General features: G+C 41.5%; 1 protein-coding gene across 7 annotated transcripts in view; it reads left to right on the top strand.

Moving 5' to 3' along the window:
• Positions 1–25,206, top strand: part of PTPRK (protein tyrosine phosphatase receptor type K) — a 255,773-nt gene that overhangs the window by 26,922 nt on the left and 203,645 nt on the right. For all 7 annotated transcript variants that reach the window (XM_069974941.1, XM_069974940.1, XM_069974946.1 and 4 more), the window contains exon 2: positions 11,841–11,963. In XM_069974941.1, the coding sequence (XP_069831042.1) occupies positions 11,841–11,963 (123 nt within the window). The remainder of the gene's footprint in view (positions 1–11,840; positions 11,964–25,206) is intronic.

The raw sequence follows: 25,206 nt of genomic DNA, 5'->3' as shown, positions 1-25,206 counted from the left end.
CAAAAAGTCACCTGAAATGACAGCTGTGTTTCATATGACCTATATATTGTAAGTGGCTTCATAGGCTGAGAAGTTTTGACTGATTTCCTTTTAGGACACAAAAGAATTTGTCACTTTTCTTAAAGCAGAATTCTGGGCAGGGGGATGAAAGAAATAACATGCACTTACTTCCCTGGCTCTAGAGGGCATTAGAGAGAGGACCTAGGATTAGAGATGAGCAGACCGTCGGACTTTTGATCGGACGGCATCTGCGCTCTCTCGTCATGCCTGTTATATTCCAGGGATTTCAACATGGATTCCCTGGAATATCCTGACCACATATTCCCGGGAGCTCAACTATGCAGCCGGGATCACAGGCATGAAATGGGGTCCAGCTTTGGCTGCTGACTGGCTAAGCATGCCTGGAATATTAAGTCTCAGATCCTCTCCGGGGACCGGAGCTGCAGTATACCAGCATCAGCACTGACAGTGACACTTTTAAGGGTTGTCCGGGAAAAATTAATTCTTAACAATGCTGGCGGGACGGACTGTGGGTACCATGTCTGTAATGTATACTTGCCTGTCCCACTTCGCTGTTGGTTTCTAAGTTGCATGCTTTGCGCTGCTATCAGCTTCTTTAAAACATCCATAGATGTCCTGTTCCCATGGAAAATGGCCGACCAACATAGTGTCTATGGTTAGCGGCCATTTCCAGTGGAGGCGGCACCTTATCTGGTGATTTTAAAACAATGACAGCAACGCAAAGCAGGCAGCTTGAGAAACAGCAGCTGTGGTGGAGCAGGTGTATTCATTACTGACATGTCTCTCACAGTCCGGCAACATGGCTAAGTATGAATTTTTTTCCCGGACGACCCCTTTAAAGTGAAAGGTGACACCAGTAGAGATTCCAATACGTCAAACTTATAGCGCCACATACTCTTCCTATGGAATAACCTTTTCAGAAGTCAGAGTATGCTCAGTAAGGTTTTCCATTCAGTCCTACAGGTCCTGTCCATTGTTGTCTATATCCAGGGGGCTTGCTGTAAATTGTATCACTAACTACCAATAAAAACAGTTCAGGCAGGATGATAGTCCCAGTGATGATTTACTAAATAAATAAAATAAAAATCACAACAAGAATGAAGATGCAGATAAAAAAAAAAGAACAATTCAATATCTGCCTGTAATAAGTAAAATAAAACATCTAGGCGGTACCTATTCTTCAAAAGGAAACTGACAGCTGACAATTGCTGCCTTAGGAGTCAGCAGAGGATCATGGTCACCAGCCTCGTCACACACAGGCAGCCCCCATAATAATCTACTGAATAAAGAAAACAAAAAAAAAAATGCAATCAGAAAATAGAAGCAGGTTAGAAAAAAAAATTGCCAGTATGTATATATTATAGACTTTTTTTTTCTTAATATAGAATTCCAGGCTTTTCTTTTCTTTTTTTTTTTTTAAATAGCCAGGGAGGAGGTGGGTAAACATAACATGCACTTACCTTCCTGGCTCCAGCGCTGGGGACCGCTGTCATCTGCTCCGGTTCCCGGATACTTCTAGGTCTGAGCGAGGTCCTGCCTCGGCTGCTGACTGGCTGTGTGTGGCTGACACGTCAGATCCCAGGTCCTCACTCAGGCCTGGAACCAAAGTAGATGACAGCGGACCCCAGCGTTGGAGCCGCTAAGGTAAGTGCATGTTATGTTCACCAACTTCCTCCCCGGCTGTTTTGAAATAAGAAAAAAACTCCTCCTCCACCTGTAAAGTTGAGCTTATAGGAACACTGAAGATACTGAATGGCCAAATGCTTGCAGATTACAGAGAAATATATAATATAAAATATAAAATGTTGTGTACTATATTCCTCCATTAGAATTCCCCTGGTGTCCCCTATCCTGTATTCCTATTATAGGGACACTTGTTCCCCTCTTAATGTGTTCCATATGTTATAAACAAACATGCAGTGTGTTATGTGAAGCAGCTGCCACCACACTTGTAATGTGCTGTGTATGTGCTATGTTTGGACCACATATTGTAAGCTCCATGAATTCTGGACAATGCAGTGAGTGCAATGCTTCCTAAGTGGTCAGCATGGCACACTTGTGCACTTTTCTGCAAATGCCTAGTTAACATGAATAATTTTTGATTACTAGTAGGCGCCAATAATGTGTTTCTTTCTACACCAATAGAAAGCCATCATAACATCTAAAAAAGGATACAGATACAATCTATATAATGTAAAGAGAGAGAGAAAAAAAAAAATCTCACACATTGTTTATATGCATGCGTGTATGTATATAATAGTTGATAGGTAGATGGGGGAGCATCCGAGGGCAAAAAAAAATGTAAATAAAAAAAAAAAAAAGTAAATATATATATAATATATCTTTTGCCCTTGGATTCTCCCCCCTATCGACACATTGATGCAATGATTTGTCCTTATTTACCTAAGATTTTTTACCATTTGTCTGCACACTAGGAATTCCTTATAACCACATAAGGACAACTGTAAAAGCACACCAACTGTTGTGTCAAGTGTGGAGATAGTTTAAGTGCCTATAGGACAGTAAACTGAAAACATGGTGCCACTTGTTAGGGTGAACAAGGTTAGAATGCCTGCTGAAGTGGAGCAGTGCTTGTTTTAGCTTGTATGGTTAGATATTAATAAGGCTAGGCTCACACCTGCATTCGTCTCTTTCATGAACCAATCCATCCGATCCGTTTTAATGAACAATCAGTCCATTTAACGATTTAATTGGGGGAGGGGGTGATGCAGTTGTGTGCATCTGTTTCCATTGAATTCTATTATATAAAAAAAAGAACAAAACTGTTTTTATGCTTACGCTTAAACAGAAACATGGTTGACTATGTTTTTGTTTACGTTAAAAGTAACCATTTGAAAACATGTAGTTAACGGACTTGAATAAAGGAATGTGAACCTACCCTAACTTGCAAACAAACAGGGACCAAAATACCTTATGTTTAGATCCGTCATGAAGTATAATGTAAAAAAAAATGTGCAATTCCTCTTCATGTTCCTTTTTTTTTGGGGGGGGGGGGGGGGACCAAAGTGAACACTGATTTGACGGATTTAATAAAAACTGAACACAACTAATCCAAATAGAGTGCAATAAAAGCCCATTGAAATTAAAGAAGTCTGGCGGAAATTTTTATCAAAGTGTTGTATTGCCCCCCCAAAAAAAGTTATACATATCACCTATATACACTTATTATGGGAAATTATTATAAAGTGCTTTTTTCCCCCCCTGCACTTACTACTGCATCAAGGCTTCACTTCCTGGATAAAATGGTGATGTCACGACCCAACTCCCAGAGCTGTGCGGGCTGTGGCTGCTGGAGACAATGATGGTAGAGGGATGCTCAGTGTTCCTCCAGTGCCCGGTGTCCCTCAGTGTCCCTCTGCCATCATCCTCTCCAGCAGCCACAGCCCGCACAGCTCTGGGAGTCGAGTCGTGACATCACCATGTTATCCAGGAAGTGACATCACCATGTTTTCCAGGAAGTGAAGCCTTGATGCAGTAGTAAGTTCAGGGAAAAAGCACTTTATAAGCATTTCCCATAATAAGTGTATATTGGTGATTTGTATAACTTTTCGGGGGCAATACAATACTTTACTAACAATTTTAGCTGGGCTTCTCTTTTAATGGGGGTTTGACAGATTCTCTGGGTTCCGTTTCTCTGTTATCAAAATGAAAAAGAGAAACAGATTTGTTGTGGAGGGTAAAACTCTGGTGTGAACCTAGCCTAACTTTATTTTTACTTGTTATGTGATTTTAAAGAGCTGAGATGCTTCCATGCATCAGAGCTTCCTGTTTGCCACAGTGAAATTAACTAGGCATTTTACCTTGTAATACAAGAATAATGTAAAAACTGTAGTGCTTGTATATTGGCAAAATCCCTCTGAAGCCCCAAATGCATTAGTTTTATTAAGAATTATTTGCTTCAGGAAGTTGTAGAAGGAAATGGGATGTCTGAGAAAGAGATCTTTTTTTTCCCCTATGTTTTTAGATTTTGCCTTCAGGTTACGTTATGAATAAAGAACAAGTGAAGAATGCAGGATGGTTTCTGCGTTTTAATCAAATCAGCTGCATTTCCCAGGGCTCTTCTGCCAATCTGCGGGTGGTTGTTTTTTTTTCTTTTTTAAATTAAGTAAAATATGTAATGTACAGGGATATATAGGGATAATTTAAAAATATTGCCTGCGCAGATGTGTATATTTGTGATTGGACTATCGAATACGCACTATACTTGGAAATATTCTTCACCAAGAACAAATATTGTTCTAAATGAGTGATTGAAGAGACATTGTAACATCTGTGCACTGAGAAAAGTACTGAACTTACTATCTGACAATACTTACATGTAACATAGATGTTTTATTAGAGTATCTGTGATAGACAGAGTAGAAGAACCAGGATAATGTGTTGTATGAGTGATTACACATTATACATGCTTACACCGTGATCACGATTTAAGGATTTCAATGTTTTATTTTTTTAATTAAGGTTTTTGATTTTTTTTTAAGGAACAACAAATGTACAACAACAGTCTTCAGTGGTCATATAACATTAACAAAATAGAATGGCCGAAGCCTAAAAGTAATGTTACAATTGTTGAAAATGTAATAAGGTCAGGTGCACAAGGAACAAGAGAAAGATAGTAGGATGGAACAATTAACATGACTGATGAATGACATTAGTTCAGCATCATGCATTCTGTGTCTGTATGAAGGCAATGCATGAGCACAACAATAAAAGCCTAAAGCTATAACATATTGGAGTGAGAGAGAGAGAGAGGCCATAGCAGCATGTAACAAGAAAGGTGATGATAGGTGAAGAGAGAGTATAAGAAATGAGGGAGGGGGGGACTATCCCACTGCAGGGGGTGGCATCAAATACATTGCGATAGGTGCTAGAGGATTGGAATTATGACTAGTAATACCAGGTTTTATTATAGCTGACTGCTTTAGCAGGCGTGACACCAGTCAAGTCCTCCATGCGTTGGCTTCAGGATATTTCGGATAGCCATTCCGTCATGGACGGGGGTCAGTGGATTTCCATTTATGAGGGATAACTGCTTTTGCTGCTTGAAGCAGGTGGTGGGTCAGAGAGTTTTAACGGACATGGTAAACATATATAGTAAAGTTACTTCAGGGCAATTAGGGATTGTAACCCCTGTAACAATCATTCGAAGAGAGGGGAAGGCCCACCATATGTGTGACATAGTTCCTATAGTGGAGCTGCAGCACCGGCACCTATCTGACACAGACTGGTACCAGCTGTGAGACTGTTCTGGAACCCTGTACCATCGGGATAAGACTTTAAAATTAGTCTCCTAAGCCCTGTTCGCAATTACTGCTTTTTAGGAGAGCAAGAAGCACTTAGCCCATTGAGAAGCCGTAAATTGTTTATTCAGTTCCCGTTCCCTTGCAGAGCAGTAGGGCGGAAGCGAGGAAGACTTATGAGACAACAAATGTTTGTAAAGGCCTTATTACTATTACATAGGCTGATTAGGAAGAGCAAGCGAGCGCCGACCTGTCAGATCAGTGCTCGGTTGGTGACAGAGGTTAAATGCGGGGTGGGGGGTATAGCTCTGTGTGTGTGTGGGGGGCTGCCTAGACAGTCTTTAGATCGTCCAGGGAGCCCATAGGAGATTGCGGTAGTATTATGCTGCTGCTCCTGTTGCGGGGAGTGACGTTGAGCAAGACCGCCTTTGCCGTTGAAGATTTTTTCAATACATTGAAAGACAATTAGCAGCATGCTGAGTGATTGTTACCTTTCAACACTAGCTAGTACACCAAGTGTTCCCTTGGCCTAATAGGGCCTTAAGGATATGGGTTTGGGGGGGGGGGGGGGGCGCAAAGTGCCCAGTCAGTGAAGATGTGGTGTAAGTCGTCGTGGTTTTTGATGGTCGTATAAAAGTGACAGAGTTGGGAATATTCAAGGAAGCTGCAGCTACGGGGGGTGTGGGGGGCTGTTATCAGGTATTATAAAGACAAGAGGTCGTATGTTATTGGATGAGATGACTTTGACGAAGCAGGAGGGTGCGATTTTTAGTGCCTCCCATAAAAAAGAGTGGGTGAGTGGCCCAGCGAGAAGGCATGATGATCAGTGGCCGAAAGGAGTGGACCTTTGGGGTCTACCAGGAATTTTCTGTTAGTTGAAGGTCGGAGAGCTAACAACCAGATGGCCCGATTTGAAAGAAATTAAGAAAGTGCTGAACCTCACCTTGGAAGGGCAGTGAGTAAGTGGGAATATATGTCATGAGCTATTCCAGCCCATACTTAGCTTTTGACTTTCGGTTATGTAGTAAAAGGTGGGTGTGCATGGTGGCCTGATAGAAGAGGTGGCAGTTGAGTAAACCCACTTCCCCAGCCTTCTTGGCATGGTAATGAACTTTTTGACTGATTGGCAGCCTGCCAGATGCCCATATGAAGACCCCAAATTGACTGCCAGGAAGAGGGTATGTGAATAGGTATGGTTTGTAAGAGATGCAACAGTTTTGGCAAGAGGTTCAGTTTAAGACTGTTAATTCTACCAAATCAGAGAATTCCTTGTGGTTCCAAGATTTTAGTCTGGTGGTAAAGTGTGAGAGAAGTGTTTGGAAATTACGATGGAAGAGTAGAGTGAGATCCGAAGGGTTTTTAATTCCTAAGCAGGTTATACCTGCCGAAGGCCAGGGCAATGGGAAATTGTGCTACACAGCTCAAAAGTTCCTGCATCAGGGAGGGGAGAGAAACGTGAGGATTGGTGATCTAGACCAGAATGTCATCTGCGTAGGCCGAGCATTTATACTTTCAATGCCCAATCCTGATGCCCGAAATGTCGGAATTGCAATGAATGGGTGTTCCATGATAAGTACATGGAAAAGAGGAGATAGGTGTATTATTTTATTTTATTTTTTTAAACTATTTTATTTAATTTTTCAGGATATAATAGACATAAAACAAGATTCCATATGGCAATACATAAGTACATAGATAGGACAGATAAGATAGAACAAAACAGTATGAATACTGTAAATCAGTGCTGCACACCTCTACCCGATCGGGCAGGTGCTCAGTGGTCAACAGGTTCTTTAACCCAGATACTGATATTGGTAGTAAGACTATGGCACTCTTTGAATCATGCGAATGTGAATATTTATTGTACAGTGAAAAATTACAATTTAAGCTTGTAATTTTTCACTGTAAAATAAATATTTACATTGGCATGATTCAAAGAGTGTCGTGGTCTTACTACCAAAAACCGTATGAATAGTGTGCAATACAGAAGAAGGAACCTGACCATGAAACACACCAGAATGCATCAGAAGTGTTTTTATCACCTATTCCCAGAATTGGTGGTTAGTGTGTTTGTGCTGGGGCGCTCAGGTCTGCAGTTCCCCATTTAAGGGTAGCCTTACACATACAATATCACATTGGATTTTCGCAATGTGAGATCCGTAGAGAAATCTGCTGCAAAACTCTGCACTGTTCACCATTGCCTACTTAACCCAGCTGCTGCCAGGCTTAAAACAAGCTAATAGATTACCCTGCCCGCTCCCGCCTGCTTCTCTGGGTCACTGATGCCCCGCTCAGCCAGCCAGTGGCTGCGACGGGACAATGCACAGATTTGCTGAGCGGGATGTCAGCTGCCCTTAGGCCACCTGCACAGGCTCCATAGATTTTGAATGCTACGGAGAGTGAAGCTGCAGTCCGGCATCAGGAACTCCAGACATCATGTGTTAGGATGCCGGGAGTTCCAAACCTGGTCCAATCTTTTAGTCTGTTTCACTACAGTAGCGGGAAGATTTTATAGGTTTGGAGCTCCCAACTTAATATACATACTTGGCGCTGGAAGTTCCCGCTGCAGTACCCACTAATCAAATGCCGAACGATCGGGTTTGGATAGACTCGAGCGTGCTCGAGGTTCGCTCATCTATAGTGTGCAGTGGGTGAGAATGGAGGATTTGGAAACCCACATTCGGTTGGTCAGGGTCAAAAGAACCAGAGTGTTTCACCTATAAATTGTATAGGCAGTAAATGATGATTGTGTAAAAACTACTACGCTTTTTGGGCGAAAAAAATAACATTTTTACTTGCATGCTACATTGTTAGCTTAAAGGACAACTCCCATGAAAAACTTTTTCCCAGTAATTGAAGCACATTACAAAGTTATATAACTCTGTAATATGCTTCAATCACCTATCTGCCTCCCTTCCCTGTCTTTTCCCCCCTTCACCCCCCACCAGGAAGTGCAGGAAACTCACACATACCTAATTACTGTCCTCACCAGTTTCTTCTCTCAGCTCCTTCTTGTGACGATGAGTCATCAGCAGGAGGGCTGTTCTAGCTCCTGTTACACCAGCCTCCACCTCCTCTGCCTTGTCAGGTGACTCTGCTTGCTCAGCTCCCATCTAAGTCCATGTCACTTGCTTATCTTCCCTAGTGACATGACTCATTCACTCAGAGTCTACTCTGCAGCAGGAGAGAGTATGAGGGGAGGGGGGAGCTGCCTATGTGCCGGGAGTCATGTCAGGAGGGAAGATAAGCAAGTGACATGACTCAGATGGCTTGCAGTTGCTCAGCCAATGGGAGCTGGGCAAGCAGAGTCACCTGACAAGGCAGGGGAGGGGGAGGCTGGTGTAACAGGAGCTGGACCAGCCTTCCTGCTGATGACTCATCGTCACAAGAAGGAGCTGAGAGAAGAGCCTGGTGACTACAGTCATTAGGTATGTGTGAGTTAGGACACTTCCCGGTGGGGGGGTGGAGGGGGGAAAAGACAGGGAAGGGAGGCAGATAGGTGATTGAAGCACATTACAGAGTTATATAACTTTGTAATGTGCTTCAATTACTGGGAAAAAAAATTTCTTGGGAGTTGTCCTTTAAAGACTAGTGAAATATAAAACTGTCTGCAAATGATGCTTTTTGCCTTTATTTCATTCTTTTGGTGACATAAATGGAAATTTATCAAGGGCTTTGCAACTATTTTTAGGTGAATAATTAGATTTTTTTGGATCTATTTATGAACCAGTAAGTGACTATGCGGATATTTTTTAGATGCACTTTACTAAAAACTTAGCATAATCTGGGATTTGAACCAATTTTTGATTTGCAACTTTTATAAAAAGTCACACAAACTGGTTCAGGCCTATGTCTGGTTAGTACCAGGTGAATTTGCGCAATATTTACTTTTTTGTGACAATTTTGTGGCTTTTTTTACTTGGATGCATTTACTATGGTATTGCTATATTTTAACAAATCAGTCACAAGATATTGAAACAAAATATACACCAATCCTTATTAGTAGAGTCACACAAATTAGATTCCTTAGTAAATGTTCCCCATAGTATGTTTTTAGGCCATTGTGCAGGAAATTGGGGAAAAATGGGCATTGACCACCACCTATTGTCTTTGGCACATCCATTCATTGTAATCCTGCCTGTCCTAAAAATTACTGAAAAGTGTCTTCTGCAAAAGAAAGAATGCATCAAAATTGCAGGATTTATAGATGAATAGATAGAAGCATAGAAAAATAAGTGGTTTATTCTTTCCAGTCTGACACAGTGCTCTCTGCTGCCACAACTGTCCATGTCAGGCTCTGGACAGTTCCTGTCATGGACAGAGATGGCAGTAGAGAGCACTGTGTCACACTAGGAAGAATACACCACTTTCTGCAGGACATACAGCAGCTGGACGTGGAAATAAAGATCTGAGTTCTGGAATGCATTGCTATTTCTGAAAAGCTAGCACCTTTTAAGTTTTATCATTTATCATCTTTGTTTTTAAAGGTAGACTGTAAAATGACTATTGGGAAAGTTGTACAAGCATGTGAACAGTTTTTTTTGTTTTTTTTTTTGGCAGTGGAAAGGTTAGTTATAAATTATTTGAACCACATGTTAAAATTCCATGGAACAGGGAGAAGCCACGGGTTTCCAACCCGAGTTAATGCCAAGCTTGCAATTTTGTGATTAAATTTCTGGATTGATGTCCTTTTAATAACAACATTAGTCTGTCTGGAATTATCATTCAGAATCCATTACATTAGCCATTTTAAACAATAATGCAGAAAAAATGGTGCTTCGGGTTAATTTATTGCATCTGTCTCTTTTTTGACAGGGGTTAAAGCGAATGAGGGTTGATTTGGAAATTGAGTAAGACATGAATGTTCAATGGTTTATGAAAAGATATTTCCTTAGATTCATAAAGAAAACCTGCATAACTGTTACAGAAATTACTGCAGGATTTGACAAGCAACTCGGTTAGTTGTAGAGAATGAAATGGAGAATTCTTGGAGATTCATGATGCCATTTTAGTTTTTTGTGTATTTTATTTTTTAAATTTATCACCTAGCCAACCAATAGTTCTACCCTCTATTTTAAAGGAGTACTCTATCTGGTAAAAAAATAAAAATTGTTAGAAGCATACACTATTGCTTACCTGTGTACCCTAAATCTAAAATCTATTTTTTTGTGTCTGTAGTCCTCTCATTACTTCCTGGTTGAGTGTTTGCTCTGTGCTGCAATTCTTAATTTTCATTGCTTTTCCCTTAGCTCTCCATCACAGTCCTCCCACCCCCGCCTACTCCCTTCCCACAGCGCTTCTACCAATTCCTAAAGCTCCTATTGTACGAGGCGATGCAGAGGAGTAAACGGCAGATTGTTGGTGTATGAGTCGTGTGTGCTTGAAAGGCAAATTACGCAACAATCGGCCGACATGAACGATGTCGGCTGATAGTTGCCTTCTATTCATCAGGATGATTATCGGCCATAACGGTCGATATCGGCTGAATACGGACGATAATCGTTCCGTGGAATAGGACCTTAAGTTCCTAAGCCCTGCCAATTGCAAATGCTGCTGTATCCTTCCAATTCTGCCTGTGGTATTGTCTAGCACTAGGTAGCACTCTGTAAACACACCCCATTCTTCCCTAAAGTTTTCAACATAAAATATGTTTGTATATGACAAGGTCAATGTAAATAATGCAAAAACCTGCTGAAACCAGTACTATTGGTGACATCTATAGTTGAGCAAACTTCAAACACGCTCAAGTTCATCTGAACCCGAGTGAGCGGCACTTCATCAGCTTTGGCTGCTGAAGTTGGATGCAGCCCTAGGGAGTCCTGGAAAATATGGATGTAACCATAGGTATAATTCACTTAACTCTAGTGACAACACTATAATAAAAGGTAACCTATTGTGGCTTCAACATACTCCAACCGTAACAATTAAAAACCCATCACTAACGTGTCTCTGGGTATTGGCGTCCAATCCAAGGTAGCTATCCCTTGCATAAATGTCCAAAAATAAAGGCTAAGAACATAACTTGATTTTTAAATCCACTTTATTTACAAATTCATCAAAAAAAGTGCACATGCTGGACTTTACTCATCTTTATGCTGCTGCATTAGCACAGAGAGTCACCACCAGAGGGAGGTGCCTTGTATGGTCGCAGGCCACATAAGGTTTAGTTATTTGCCCTTTTCTCATCTCCATGGATGACCGGATCCTTATGAGTGCTAATTCTCTATTAAAATGTCTGCAGTTGCAAAATATCTTAAAGGGGTTATCAAATGTTAGAAAATCATGGCACCAAATACAGTACGGTTCTTTTCTCCAGTTCAGATGCACCTTGCAGTTATGAGATGAGTGGTGCTGTCTCTGGAAAAAAGTGTCCATGTTTTTCTAATGCTGAATAACCCCTTTAATAAAGTTGATTTAAAAAGTAAGCTGTGGTATTTTTAGGATCCAACATATTCTGCAATGCTTTACGATAGGAAAAATGGCAATGAAAACAAATGAAACTAATGAGTTAAGTGTTGAACGGTCACTTTTCTAATCATTGCTTGTGCTTTATTTTAGGAGGGTGTACCTTTGATGATGGGCCAGCAGCCTGTGATTATCAGCAGGATTTGTATGATGACTTTGACTGGGACCATGTGAGTGCTCAAGAGCCCCATTATCTGCCTGCAGAAATGCCAAAAGGTGAGTTAATTTCCTTTTTTTCCAAATAAATCATAACTGTAAAGTTTTTGGTGTGGATTTGAACTACCGAATTACATGATGTAATGCTTAAATTTTTAGCTTGAAAATCCACGTCCTTCGATACTTATATTTTAATGTTGTTAATAATAACGATGATATACTTTATCGTTATCTTATCTGTCTCCTTTCCCTAGTTCAGAGTTTAGCATAACTACAACCATAGCAGCCATAGTGACTGCATCAGGATTCCCTGTGGCCCACTCCTACAGTACACTGGGCCCCGTAGCTGTTCTCCTTTGCAGCACCCAGTGGCCAAGCAGGCCTTTAGGCAGCTGCAAATGTCCCTTTAATTGCAAACACACCTGACGAGCACTTGCAGTTATATGTTAAACTTTAGGACTACACTTTGTGGTCAAGGAAAGGGGGGCCTATTTAAAAGTTTGCTATGGGGCCCTGCCAATTCTAGTTATGTCCCTGGCTGAGGACACAGAAAACTGTGTGTGAGCTGTTCTCCATCTCTGCTCTGATCTCCCTCTTCCCCCTCCCTTCTGAGAAGGCTGATGTAAACAGTGTCTCTTGCTGGCTGTCTCTAATATCTCTAATGCCAGAAGGGTTATCACAGTGAAGTCACCAGCAACTTGACCTCAGATTAATTCTCCTGGCATTAGAGTGCAGAGACAGCTGGCCAGGGACACTGTTTGTGACTTGTCTCGGAAGAAGGTTGGGTGGAGGAGGAGGTTCAGAGCTGAGATGTCTTCAGCAGAAAGCAGCAGCTCAGAACTGTGGGAAGGAGACTAAATAGATAAAAACAAGTATGGAAAGGATTGTTGTCTCCTGGAGGGGGGATGATGCAACATGTATTTTACCTTAGCGGAATACCTTTTTTAAAAAAAAAGTCTCTTACTACAAAAATACACAGGATAGGTGATAAATTTCTGATTGTGGGAGTCCAACTGCTAGAACCCCCACAATCGCAGACCCCCACCAATCAGTCACTCATGACCTAACCTGACCTGTGGAAGTGGTTGTGGAAAAACTTGGACAAGGTGATTGCATTGGGGATGTAAGTTTCACTGTTAACTGACAGCCAGAAGAGTTAATGAAACAAATGAGGAATAATTACATATGATAATTCTAAGTAGCTTCTACTTTTTTAGTTAGCATTTTTTTGAAGGGATAGCACGGCTGGTTGTACCTGTTGTTTGTAGGACGTGTTCTGTTTCCTGTGACATTGTAGAGTATTTTTGGTGAGTTTTCTGAAGTAGAAATCAAACAGTTGCAGACATAAATCTTCCCTTCTCCCTGGATGAGAGTACAATCAGAGGGATTGTGATTTATGCAAATGTTGCCATTGTTAATTACCGTAGAGAATAGGTAATGAAGAGCTGAAGAGGTACGGCCTTGCTGACCTTGCCTACTCACCTTTGATGAACAGCTTAATCGACTGTTCTAAGACAGAATGATATTCAGGAAGAATGAAAGCATCTGAGATTCTGCTAAGTTTTCAATTAATGTTATATTATGTAATTAATCATTTGATTGAGGTCATTGCTACTTAAGGACGTATTGCTTTTGGCAAATCAAAAAGGATCTAGATTTTTTTTTTTTTTTTTGTAGTTTAGGATGTCAGTTTTGTTTAGCAATTACAGAGCCTGTGAATGTAAAGAACATGTCCAGATAATGTGATACAGGGGCACCAGTTATTTGGAATGGGCATGCCTGACCAAAAGGATAAGTTTGTGAGAAGGCCGAACATAGAGAGAACAATACTTTATCTCCTTGTTGCATTTAATGTGTAGACCTACAGATCATCTTTTGTCAGCGGTACCTCCACGTGTAAACAATGGATATGCTTCTGATAGAGATAAGCAAACTTTTCCAACGTTTGTTTGAAAGGTTCGCCAAACATTAAAGGGGTAGTGCGGCGGTAAAAAATTATTCACAGAATAACACGCATTACAAAGTTATACAACTTTGTAATGTATGATATGTCTGTGAATGGCCCCCTTCCCCGTGTCCCACCACCCCCACCCGTGTACCCGGAAGTGTAGTGCATTAGGGGGCCATTCACAGACATAACATACATTACAAAGTTGTATAACTTTGTAATGTGTGTTATTCTGTGAATAATTTTTTACCGCCGCACTACCCCTTTAACATTAAGTTTAGGTTAGTTTTAGTGCAGTTCAAAAAAATTCACTAATCTATACTTGCCTGTCTGTACTTCCACGGTGGTACTAAACCAAACTCTTGGGAAAGTTTTCTGTTCAGGAACTTTGATTCGCTTATCTCTAGCTTCTGACCATATTGTAAGTGACCAGTCACACAAATGTTCTGTCAGATAAGTGTTCTTCTCATAGTCTGCCTCATAGAAAGATCACCGATAATAGTGATCAATGCAATGGCATAGCATTGATTCGTATATGCAATCTAATGACTGCATGTAGTGTGTAAAAAAAAAAAAAAATTAAAACATGGCATAACCCCTGTACATAGAATGGAGTCTATGGCACGGGCGGAAATGTGCGCAGCCGCCAGAGTCTGTGAGCTGCGTAATCCACAACGGTTTCCCATCGGGATTCCGTAGTGTGCACATACTCTCATTAAGTCAAAAATAGTAAACATGAAGGGGTAGTTCACAAAAAAAAAATCTTTAAAATCAACTGGTCCCAGAGATTTATAATTTACTACTAATTAAAAATTTCAAGTATTCCAGTACTTATCAGCTGCTGGATGTCCTGCAGGAAGTGGTGAATTCTCTCCAGTCTGATAAAGTGCTCTTTGCTGCCATATCTGTCCATGTCAGAAACTGTCCAGAGCAGTAGCAAATCCCCATAGAAAACTTCTCCTGCTCTCCAGACTGGAAAGAATACCACCTCCTGCAGGACATACAGCAGCTGATAAGTACAGGAAGGCTTTTTAAATAGCAGTAAATTACAAATCTCTGGCACTTTCTGGCACCATTTGATTTAAAAGATTTTTTTTTCCGGTGATCTACCTCTTTAAAGGCTCAGACTTATCAACGCTGTGCCAAGCGAATGAAAATAACTGTAAATTTTTGTGCAGAGCGCACTTTGTTACTATTATGGTTTCTACTTTCCACAGGTATTCTGAATTGGAGAAAGGTTAACATCCATTTACATCTGGTTTTTATTATCAGTACTATATCGGTAATATGCACAGGATCTATTCTATGATTTGTACTTTGTGACAAAAATGTCCTGATAGAAACCTGCCTGCTTGTAGTAGGGGAATACTATCCTCCTCATGGGCTGCTAATAACATCCTAAGCACTCTCGTGCTTTACATTATACAATTGACTGGTATTGATTCCTCTAAAAGAGTGATGATCAGAATCGCACATCTCAGCCAAAGATTTCATTTAAAGTGCTTTTTAGAGCTCTTAAAACACTTTTATTTCTGTTTGGTATCTATTTTCCGAGGAGCTGAGCTAAAAGATATGGAGTCTGAGGGTACATTAAAGATACTGTCGGGATCACCCGAGAACAGAGGAAAGATGGATAATGACCTCATCCATTAAAAAAAAAATTAGACCTTTGCACCTACCATGCATGGGTGTTTATCAGAAGTATACTATTGTGGCTCATGCTGAGAAGGAAAAGATGCTGACTGCCTTAATACAATAACAATGGGCTGAGACAATGCGTACAGGGAGGAAAATCAAAGCCTTTATCCAGGTGCCAGCATCTTTGCTGCCATATTCAGGAAAGCATTACAAATAACTTGGTGCCAGATCATCCCAGGAGTTTGGAAAATGTTTGCCAATGTTCTGTGCTTATGATGTCTGTACATAAACTACAACAGGTTAAAAAAGAAAACCCTGCAGCATAGATGGTTAATAGAGAAGAAGGTAACTCCAGCATGCTTGAAGCGGTGGCTAAACTAGCTGGATGCAGCCACAGGGAGTCCTGCAAAACTCAGGCAAAATGTATTTCTTTCAAATCAACTGTTTTCAGAAAGTTATATAGATTTGCATTATACTTCTTTTAAAAAATCTCACGTTTTCTATGGGAATTTGCTGCTGCCCTGGACAGTCCCTGTCACAGACAGATGTGGCAGCAGAGAGCACTCTGTCAGACTGGAAACAATTCACCACTTCCTACAGGACATACAGCAGCTGATAAGTACTGGAAGATGTCAGATTTTTCAATAGAAGTGTATTACTATACTATTCTATATGTCTTTCTGAAACCAGTTGATTTGAAAGAAAATTGCTGGCATACCCCTTTTAGTGTTTAGTGTTCTTTGCAAGGGAATCTGGATCTTACCAGCTGATCAGTAACACTGAGCATATGTACATCCACCTACCTCTTTTCCTTTAGCTAACATTGCTCTGTCTGAAGTAATTGTCACTTTTCAGTCGTCACTTTATTAACTCGTATTCATTTCTGAGGCTAGAATAATCACAGTATGTATTTTATGTAAAAAATGACGTCCCAATCTTTTTTTCTTGATAAAACCATGGGGTGTCCTGAATGTGACCTTCAATGGCATATTTTAAATTTCCAGGGCCCTTTTTTCTCCCCCACCCCCCCCCCCCCCCCTTCAATATGCATGTAGACCAAAAGTTAAATAATCTGAGCTGTGTTGACTCTTTATTGATCCGCGTAGCCCATAGAAGAAAGCGGTGGTCTCCTATAACACAGAGTGACGGCCAGAAGACTGCCACTGTCTGCATTGTTTGCTTCAGCGTGTTGAAAGACAATGGTTAGTCGAGATCAGCTGATCGTTGCCTTTTAACTCTAGCTATTATACGAAGTGATTATCGTCCGATAGCAGTGGTCTGCTGACCGTTGCCCCATGCAATAGGAGCGGTGGCAGCAGACTGCCGCTCACCACCATGGACTACCCGGAAGATCTAAAGTCGCCCGGGCAGCCCGCTTGCACCTGGGAGCTTTCAGTATCATGAGTAATTATGATGTCAGGATTTCCTAAACAGTTTCAAAGTTCGGGTTAGTGTATGGATGTGTGAATGACCCCTAACCCTTTAAATATATTTTAGAGGGTTTCTCTTACCTAACCTAACTACAGTATTTTCAAGCAATTTAAATGCTTAAGTGGAACACATTGTAGCAGTAGTGGTGCAACATACATCATATATTTTGCTGTAACCCTGAGTGGACACACTATAAATCTGTAGATATATGCTCTATAATATAACATTTTCATTTCCTATTGCTTTTCGTATTACATGAAAATGTGTTGCGGATTTATGATCCCAGTTCGGCACTTTGAAGTGTAGATTTCTTTCACGTAGAATGTTATAATCTTCCCATGATCAATTTTGGAGTTTGTTCCCTAGTGGAGGGGGAAAGGAGCGAGTCATTCTCCTAATGATTTTATCTGCTGTAGCCTTGGCTTCCCTGATGGTAATGAAATGCGGCACATATAATGGTAAATCATTCACTCATATTGATGAAAGGTTAGGCTTGTAGAGTAGATACCCGTGAGGAGGAGGCAGCTCCTGGAGTTGTGTATCACACTCAATCAATACATTACTTATGGACACTTTCTAATTTCTCTTTTATCAGTGGTTTCCCCATTAGGATACATGCATGCATGCATACATACATAAATACTTTTTGCGAAATAAACTACTTGAGTGTTTAGATTGGCAGTGCCATCTTTTTTTAGTAGATTATTTGTGTGTTGAGATGAAATTATGTCCAGTTCTCTAGATAGAATAGATGTGGTATCCGGATAGGCTTTAGGGTCTGTTCACACACACAGACTCGCTGCGTAAAACTCGCATCAAACATGCAGGAAAGTAGCTGCGTTTTTTGTGGTGTTGAACTCGCCAGTGAAAATTATGGTAACCATCCACATACAGCTGTTTCGGGGTGTTGCCCCTCATCAGTGTGGAGCAGGATTCTGGCTAGGTGGGAGCAATGCCTAGTAGAGCCATAAGAGAAACAGATTGCTGAACTCAGGGAGACCAGCCAAAAGACAACACTGCCGGCTGCTAGTGAAAGCGCTCAATGCAGTGAAGTCCTAGGTGCATTGCCCCCTGGGAAACATGAATATGCCAAAGAAGAGCCCGAGGAGCCTCATTGAAGAGTCTCAATACACAGGACTAGCCAGATATCCCTCCGGGAAGGACCCAGCCAAGGGGCAGCTCCTGTTAGAAAGCCACCAAAACCACCATATTAAGTGGCCCTATAAGTCATTGTAATGACAAGGGATAAACCAAGGATAGGTAACCATCCACATACAGCTGTTTCGGGGTGTTGCCCCTCATCATTGTGGAGGAGGATTCTGGCTAGGTAGGAGCAATGCCTAGTAGAGCCATAAGAGAAACAGATTGCTGAACTCAGGGAGACCAGCCAAAAGACAACACTGCCGGCTGCTAGTGAAAGCGCTTAATGCAGTGAAGTCCTAGGTGCATTGCCCCCTGGGAAACATAAATATGCAAAAGAAGAGCCCGTGGAGCCTCATTGAAAAGTCTCAATACACAGGACTAGCCAGACATCCCTCCGGTCTCCCTGAGTTCAGCAATCTGTTTCTCTTAAGTCTATGGATGTGACACTGTCCCATCGCAGTCTTTGGGTGTTATTACACAGAACGATTATCATTCGAAAAATCGTTAAATTATTCGGATTTGAACAATAATTGTTTATTGTAGTAGCAGGCAACGATTAAATAGAATTTGGACCTATTTTTATTGTTGATCGTTTGCATGTAATAAGACGTCGTTCCCAGTAGGGACGAATGCAGTGGCAACAGAACGAACCCAATAACGATTATAAGTAACAATCATTGTTTCGTGTATTTGGGTTACCAATTTCAGGTTGTTTGAGATCGTTGATCGTCGAAAAAACGGTTCATGTGATAGTACCCTTTGACTGCCTGAGTGGGCTTACACTGCTGACAAGAGTCGGTCTCGTAAGTGGCAATGGGATTGTTTGATTGAGTACCCAAAGACTCTGCACAAAGACACCAGGGCAGCGTGGTGAGGTAGGAATAGCTTTATTAGGATCTCTGCAAGGGCAGCAATTTAACATTACCCGATTACCCGATAAAGACTGCCCTTACATGTGTACGGTGCATGCTCTGTTTTTGTTAAGAGAAATAGCAGCATCCGTACTTTATTATGGAATTCATTGTGATCTTTACCTGCTTTTGGTCGGTTTTCAGTAAAACCACAGAACAGTTGAAAAAGGGTTTACTTTCCTCACATAGTCTAAATTGATCTGCTTTATAGGCTTATTCATGCCCCTTTTTATAATGTGGCCTTCTATTTCTTCCTTAGTAGTTAATTAAAAATGTGCAAACTCTGCTTGTGTGTTTTTTTTTGTTTTTTTTAAGGACAGTAATTTTGTTTATAAGCTCCTACATGGAAGATGGGTGCAGTTTAAAGAAAACGATAAAGGAGCCATGCAGTCACGCTGCTTCAGGGTCAGTGATTTCTACACTAATGGACTGCCCAAGGGGTAGCTCCTCCACGAACGCCAACTTTAATGTGAGGCTTCTGGCCTCACAAATACAAATGCAGTCTAAAGAACATGTCTAAATTACAGTGGTCATAAATGGCTTGCTGTAAGTGCATCTTAGGTGCAGTCCTTAAGAAACATAAATGTGTCTGAATTAGATGTTTCCTAAACCACCTAGAGGGAAAAGGTGTGAGCATACAAGATCCAGAATATTTATCTCAGCTCTTTGTTGAACTAGTTTGGTACTTAAAGATATGCAGTTATTTTTTCTTCTTGTGTTCTAAAAGGCAAAACTCTAAAATTTTATTTCTTCTACACAGCAGTGTTGGTAGGTCTAGATGCCAGAGACCTGATGGTAGCTGAAGGAGCCACATGAAGCCACATGATACATATATCTGTGCTTCCATAACATAGAAAAATGTGTTTATTCTCTGGTGTAAAGTGTCATAGATGTTTCCAAGCTCTGCTGAGTTCACATTTCATACTGTAGCGAGGTCTTGTGACCAGCCCTTAGACCACCAGGAAATTACATGGCTTTTTAGAAGTCTCAAGAAGTTGTCCATCCTGGGTCAGCTGACTTCTTGTGAACTACAGGATCGAAATTGCCTTTCAAATCTCTTTTGACAGCTCCCAGACCCCTCCCAGTTCTATTTCTATGCTGATGCTATCTTTATGGGATCAGGATATATTGTAGTTATACACCTTCTCAGAGGATGTGTTTACACAATGCATTTTTCTTGTTTCAAAATGGTACTGAAATATTATGGAAAATCCCTGCAAAAACCTACTAAAAAAGCATCAACATTGTCAAATTGCCACATCTGAAGACTGGTGTTAAGCGAACTTGCTGAACTGTTGGGGTTCGGCAATGTTATCTGAACCTGAACACTCAGCAATTTGACTCCCGACAGCTGGAGAAGTTTGATGTCGCAAGTTCGCTTGACACTACAAACTACTTCAAACCATCACTTGGGATCATAGTTCAGATCCTTTCCCCTCGAGACAATATTTCTCAAAAAAAAAAAAAAATCTGGAAAGAGAAAAAAAAAAGTCCAAACAATGTAAAATAAGAACAAAAGCCTGTGAAATAAGATTAATGGCAGTTTTTTTTTTTTAACCTGCTGATGATCCATTAAAGTCAATGGAGAAGCACGCACATTTGTATAAGCAATGGCAGTCATTTCAACCTTTAAATTAATGGGTTTTTTTTGTTTGTTTTTTTTAATACTGTGTGACGGCCTGCTTTACCATAGAATGGAACACATTATAAATGGAGATGAGCGAACCGGGTTCGGGTTCGAGTCCTTCCAAACCCGAACTTTCGGCATTTGATTAGTGGGGGCTGCTGAACTTGGATAAAGCTCTAAGGTTGTCTGGAAAACATGGATACAGCCAATGACTATATCAATGTTTTCCACATAGCCTTAGGTTTTTATCCAACTTCAGCAGCCACCGCTAATCAAATGCCAATCGTTCGGGTTCGGATGGACTCGAACCCGAACCCGGTCCGCTCATCTCTAGTGCTATCTGTTTCAGTGCTTCTCTGCGGCATCCAGGTCACCCACGCCTATATTGACACTCATAAGCAACTTGGTGTCAGTTCACATTACATGCCGTTTTAATGCATTCTCTCATTCAGACAGGGGCCACACACCCTATACGACAAAAAAAATAAAATAAATTATATATTTTGAGTGTCAATATAGGCGTGGGTGACCTGGATGCCGCAGAGAAGCACTGGAACAGATAGCACTAGAGATGAGCGAACCGGGTTCGGGTCCATCCGAACACGAACTATCGGCATTTGATTAGCAGTGGCTGCTGAATTTGGATAAAGCCCTAAGGCTATGTGGAAATCATGGATATAGTCATTGGCTGTATCCATGTTTTCCAGACAACCTTAGAGCTTTATCCAAGTTCAGCAGCCACCGCTAATCAAATGCCGATCGTTCGGGTTCGGATGGACTCGAACCCGAACCCGGTTTGCTCATCTCTAGATAGCACATCAGAAATAGTGGTGGGGACTGTGCAAACAAATTCTTTAATTATTTAAAGTGACTGTACCACCAGACCCACCCCCAGTGGGAAAACCCCCCAGCCCCTCCCTGACGTCACTCTATTAGAATCTATGGAACCCTATTATAGAGGGGCAAGGGTTTCCTCCCACTAAGTGCTTCAGCCTAACTTTAAGGAAGTTTGGAGTAGTCTCAGGAGCAGCTAGCATCAAAGATGATTTATGCACACAGTCTGAGGGCCCTATTCCACAGTAACGATGATCAGCCCCATTTGGCCCGATTCGGGCGATTATCGTTCGGTAAAATAGAGATACCGATCAGCCGATGATCGTGTCATCGGTTGATCGTTCATTTAGGGCCAGACCTAAAATCATCGCTCCCCCACCGCGCATCGCTACAGTTGAATAGCGGTGCGCGGCGGGCGACCGACGACTTGAGAAGAAGCAGCATCATACATTACCTGTCCAGGCTTCTTCTCCACGCTGTCTTCCTCTCCGGGTCCCGCGCTATCTTCAGAATGGCCTGTCAGCTGACAGGCCACACTCAGCCAATCACAGGCCGGGACTGTTGCGGCCTGTGATTGGCTGAGTGTGGCCTGTCAGCTGACTGGCCATTCTGAAGATAGAGCGTGCGGGACTTGGGGATGAAGACAGCACGGAGAAGAAGCCCGGACAGGTAATGTATGCTGCTGAAAGGACATCGGTAACTATGTCCTTGCAGCCCTCGCTCAACCATCATCGGGCCGTGGAATAGGCCCAGTAAACGAGCGTCGATCTAGCAGATCGCCGCTCGTTTACATCGTTGATCGAGCCCTCCTCGGCCCGTGGAATAGGACCCTAACTCTGGTATTGCTCCTTGAAGGCATATATAGAGAAAAAAGGAAAATCCTGTTGCCAAATAGTGCAGTGACGAGAGAGGGTTAACAGTTGTTTTATTTCCTTATAACACTTGTTGACTGCTCTGTCTCTGGTAGTAGTCTGGTTGTTTTGGGGTTAAATACTAGAATTTCCCTGTTCTGACAAGCACAGTAGTTTGTTTGGAAGTGTTCATGCTTATGGTGCTGATGCAGTGTGACCGCACAAAAGGTCAAATAGTACATCATTAAATGGCTGGAAAAATGTTTGCCTCCATAAATGTTCGTAGCTCCCAGCGACTGCCATTGGTACACCTGCTGTATTCAGAGTATGACTATCATAGCGTTTTCAAGGACGGCATGTGCTGAATTTTAAAAATGGAGCATAAAGCACTCAGCAACTTAATACAATGCCTCCATTTTCAGCTGTTATCTTGAAGTGACGGCATGTCTGAGGGTTATGTAAGTTTGGCCTTGAACTGTTCTGCTTAGAGCTTGGCAGGACCTGTCATTTTGTGTGGCATCTTGCCTGGTGTGAAAGCAAGGAACACACTTTTCCACATGTGCATTATTAGTTGAGAATACGATTTGTGGGAAAGTTTGTTTCTACTAGCTAAATTGCTTAAAGGGATTATCCAGGCTTTCAAAACATGGCCACTTTCATCCAGAAACATCAACTATTGACCTCAGTTTGGGTGTCGGGTTTGCAACTCATTTCCATTGAGTTGAATGGAGCTTAACTGTAATACCACACAAAACCTGAGGACAGGTGTGGTGCTGTTTTTTTGCAAGAAAGTAGCTGTGTTTTTTCTGATCCTGGATAACCCCGTGCAGTTAGTAGTTGAATCCATGGCCTGGAGCAGTGCTCCGAACAGTGCTCCAGACCGTTAATTAAAAAAAACTAACTGCACAAGAACGGCGCCGAGGAGGAAGGTAAGAGACATAGCATCCTCCTCTGCACTCGTGCGTATTAGAGGGCTATCAGCAAGTTAGGTTAATCAAACCTGATGATGGTTCCAATTTAAAGTGTACCTGTCATAATAAAAGAAAAAATAAAACTCTGGAGGCACCGCAGGGACATGTCAGACGTTTTCATTGTTGGGGGTCTCATTCTAAAACCCCCAACAATCGAGACAACTGTCTCGCAGTGATCTCTGCCTAGGCAGCTTCATTTTTAATCTGTGCCTGGACGGATGAGATTGACAGCAGGAAAGTGTAGCATAGTTTTTTTCAGAGCAAATCCTGAGGTTGCAATAGAAAAAAAAATCATATAAGGAAAATCAACACACACTGCAGATTTGTGAAATTTAAACGCATTCAAAGGGGTATTCCAGTGTTTTACAAAATTTCATATAGTGCTCATAGCCTATACCTACCTACCCCCGCTTTCCTTTTGGCACCCTTTGGTCCTTGATCTCCTGCTTTCAAGACTAGCACTCTGAGCAGGACCTGCCACTTGGCCAATCACTAGCCACATGGAAAGTCTGTATGTAAAATTTACCACATTGGTGTAGATACACTGTGGGCTAGAAAGAAACAGCAGAAAATGTGCCAAAGCCAGATGTGTTTCTAGCAGGAAGTGGAAGTGTTACACCTTCCTTAGTTTTTGTTTTTGTTTTCAATCCACTTGTGAGTTGGAAGAATTCTGCAGACAATGTGGCACATTTCTGTAAAGTTTTTTCCTTATTTTAAAGTTGCCCGGCTTTGTATTAGTCTGTCAGTTACTGACTGGTGGCATTCTAACAACTGACAAACCCCGGCCAGTCACCAGAATGTAAGCTGTGCTGCAGTTACCAATCCCCAGCCACTATGCAGTGCATGTAACCAGTTGCTTCTATTCCAGTTGACTTTGTAATGCTGGTGCTGCTTCTCTCCCAAACAGCACATTGGTGGGGGTTGCCCGGTGTCTGCATCAGCCGATCAGCAGTTGATGGCCTTTAAGCCCCTTTAAATCTAGTCTTATGGTGCGTTTACACAGAGATTTATCTGACAGATTTTTGAAGCCAAGGCCAGGAATGGATTTAAAAAGAAGAGAAATCTCAGTCTTTCCTTTATGACGTGTTCTCTGTTTATAGTCTGTTCCTGGCTTTGGCTTCAAAAAATCTGTCAGATAAGTCTCTGTGTAAACGCACTAATAAGTCTGAAAGGTTTGTGTATTCTGCCTCCACTGCTGTCTTGATGTCTGTCCCCACTGCAAGCACTGACAGATTTTTGAAGCCAAAGCCAGGAACAGACAATAAACAGAGAACAGGTCCAAAAGAAAAGACTGAGATTTGACCTTTTAAATCCATTCCTGGCTTTGGCTTCAAAAGCTGTCACATGAATTTCGGTCCATTTACACGATTAGTTATTGTAGGTGTATAGGCTTGGGAGAGTTATTTCAGCTGCATTTGGGGAACGCAACATGGGAATATAGCTATAATACTAATAAAGTACTGAATAAAGATTTATACCAAGCCTCTCAACGCAGTGTTGGCCAACATAGGTTTGGGGTGAGAACCCTAGCAGTCACTTAGCCCGATAGAGCAAAGTAGACATGTTAAGTAGTGCAAAGTTATGTATAGTAACATCAACATAGTCTGAAACAGAGAGGGACAATACACTGCAGGAAAAAAAAGCAAATAAGCAAAAACTGTTCTATATGACTGTGTAAAATGAGGAGTGTGAAGCCACAGACTCAAATCTGCTGAGTGCAACCTATAGAATCCATGGCTGCGTTTTTGTTCCTAATATATAATAAATGATTTAAGTAGGGCTTTTTAATAACTAGTTTAAAGGTTGGGAGGGGGAAATAAGAGGTAAGGGCCAGTAAGAGATGAAGCTAGTGAAACAAGCAAAAATAAAAACCGAAAAGGGATTTGGATAGACTGTAGTAATGAGGCTATAAAGCTTACACATGGGTAAAAGAATTAAAGCCTGAAAAG

This window comes from Dendropsophus ebraccatus, chromosome 6, assembly GCF_027789765.1.
Source record: "Dendropsophus ebraccatus isolate aDenEbr1 chromosome 6, aDenEbr1.pat, whole genome shotgun sequence".
In the NCBI taxonomy this organism is placed as follows: domain Eukaryota; kingdom Metazoa; phylum Chordata; class Amphibia; order Anura; family Hylidae; genus Dendropsophus; species Dendropsophus ebraccatus.
This window is presented reverse-complemented; position numbering and strand designations above follow the sequence as displayed.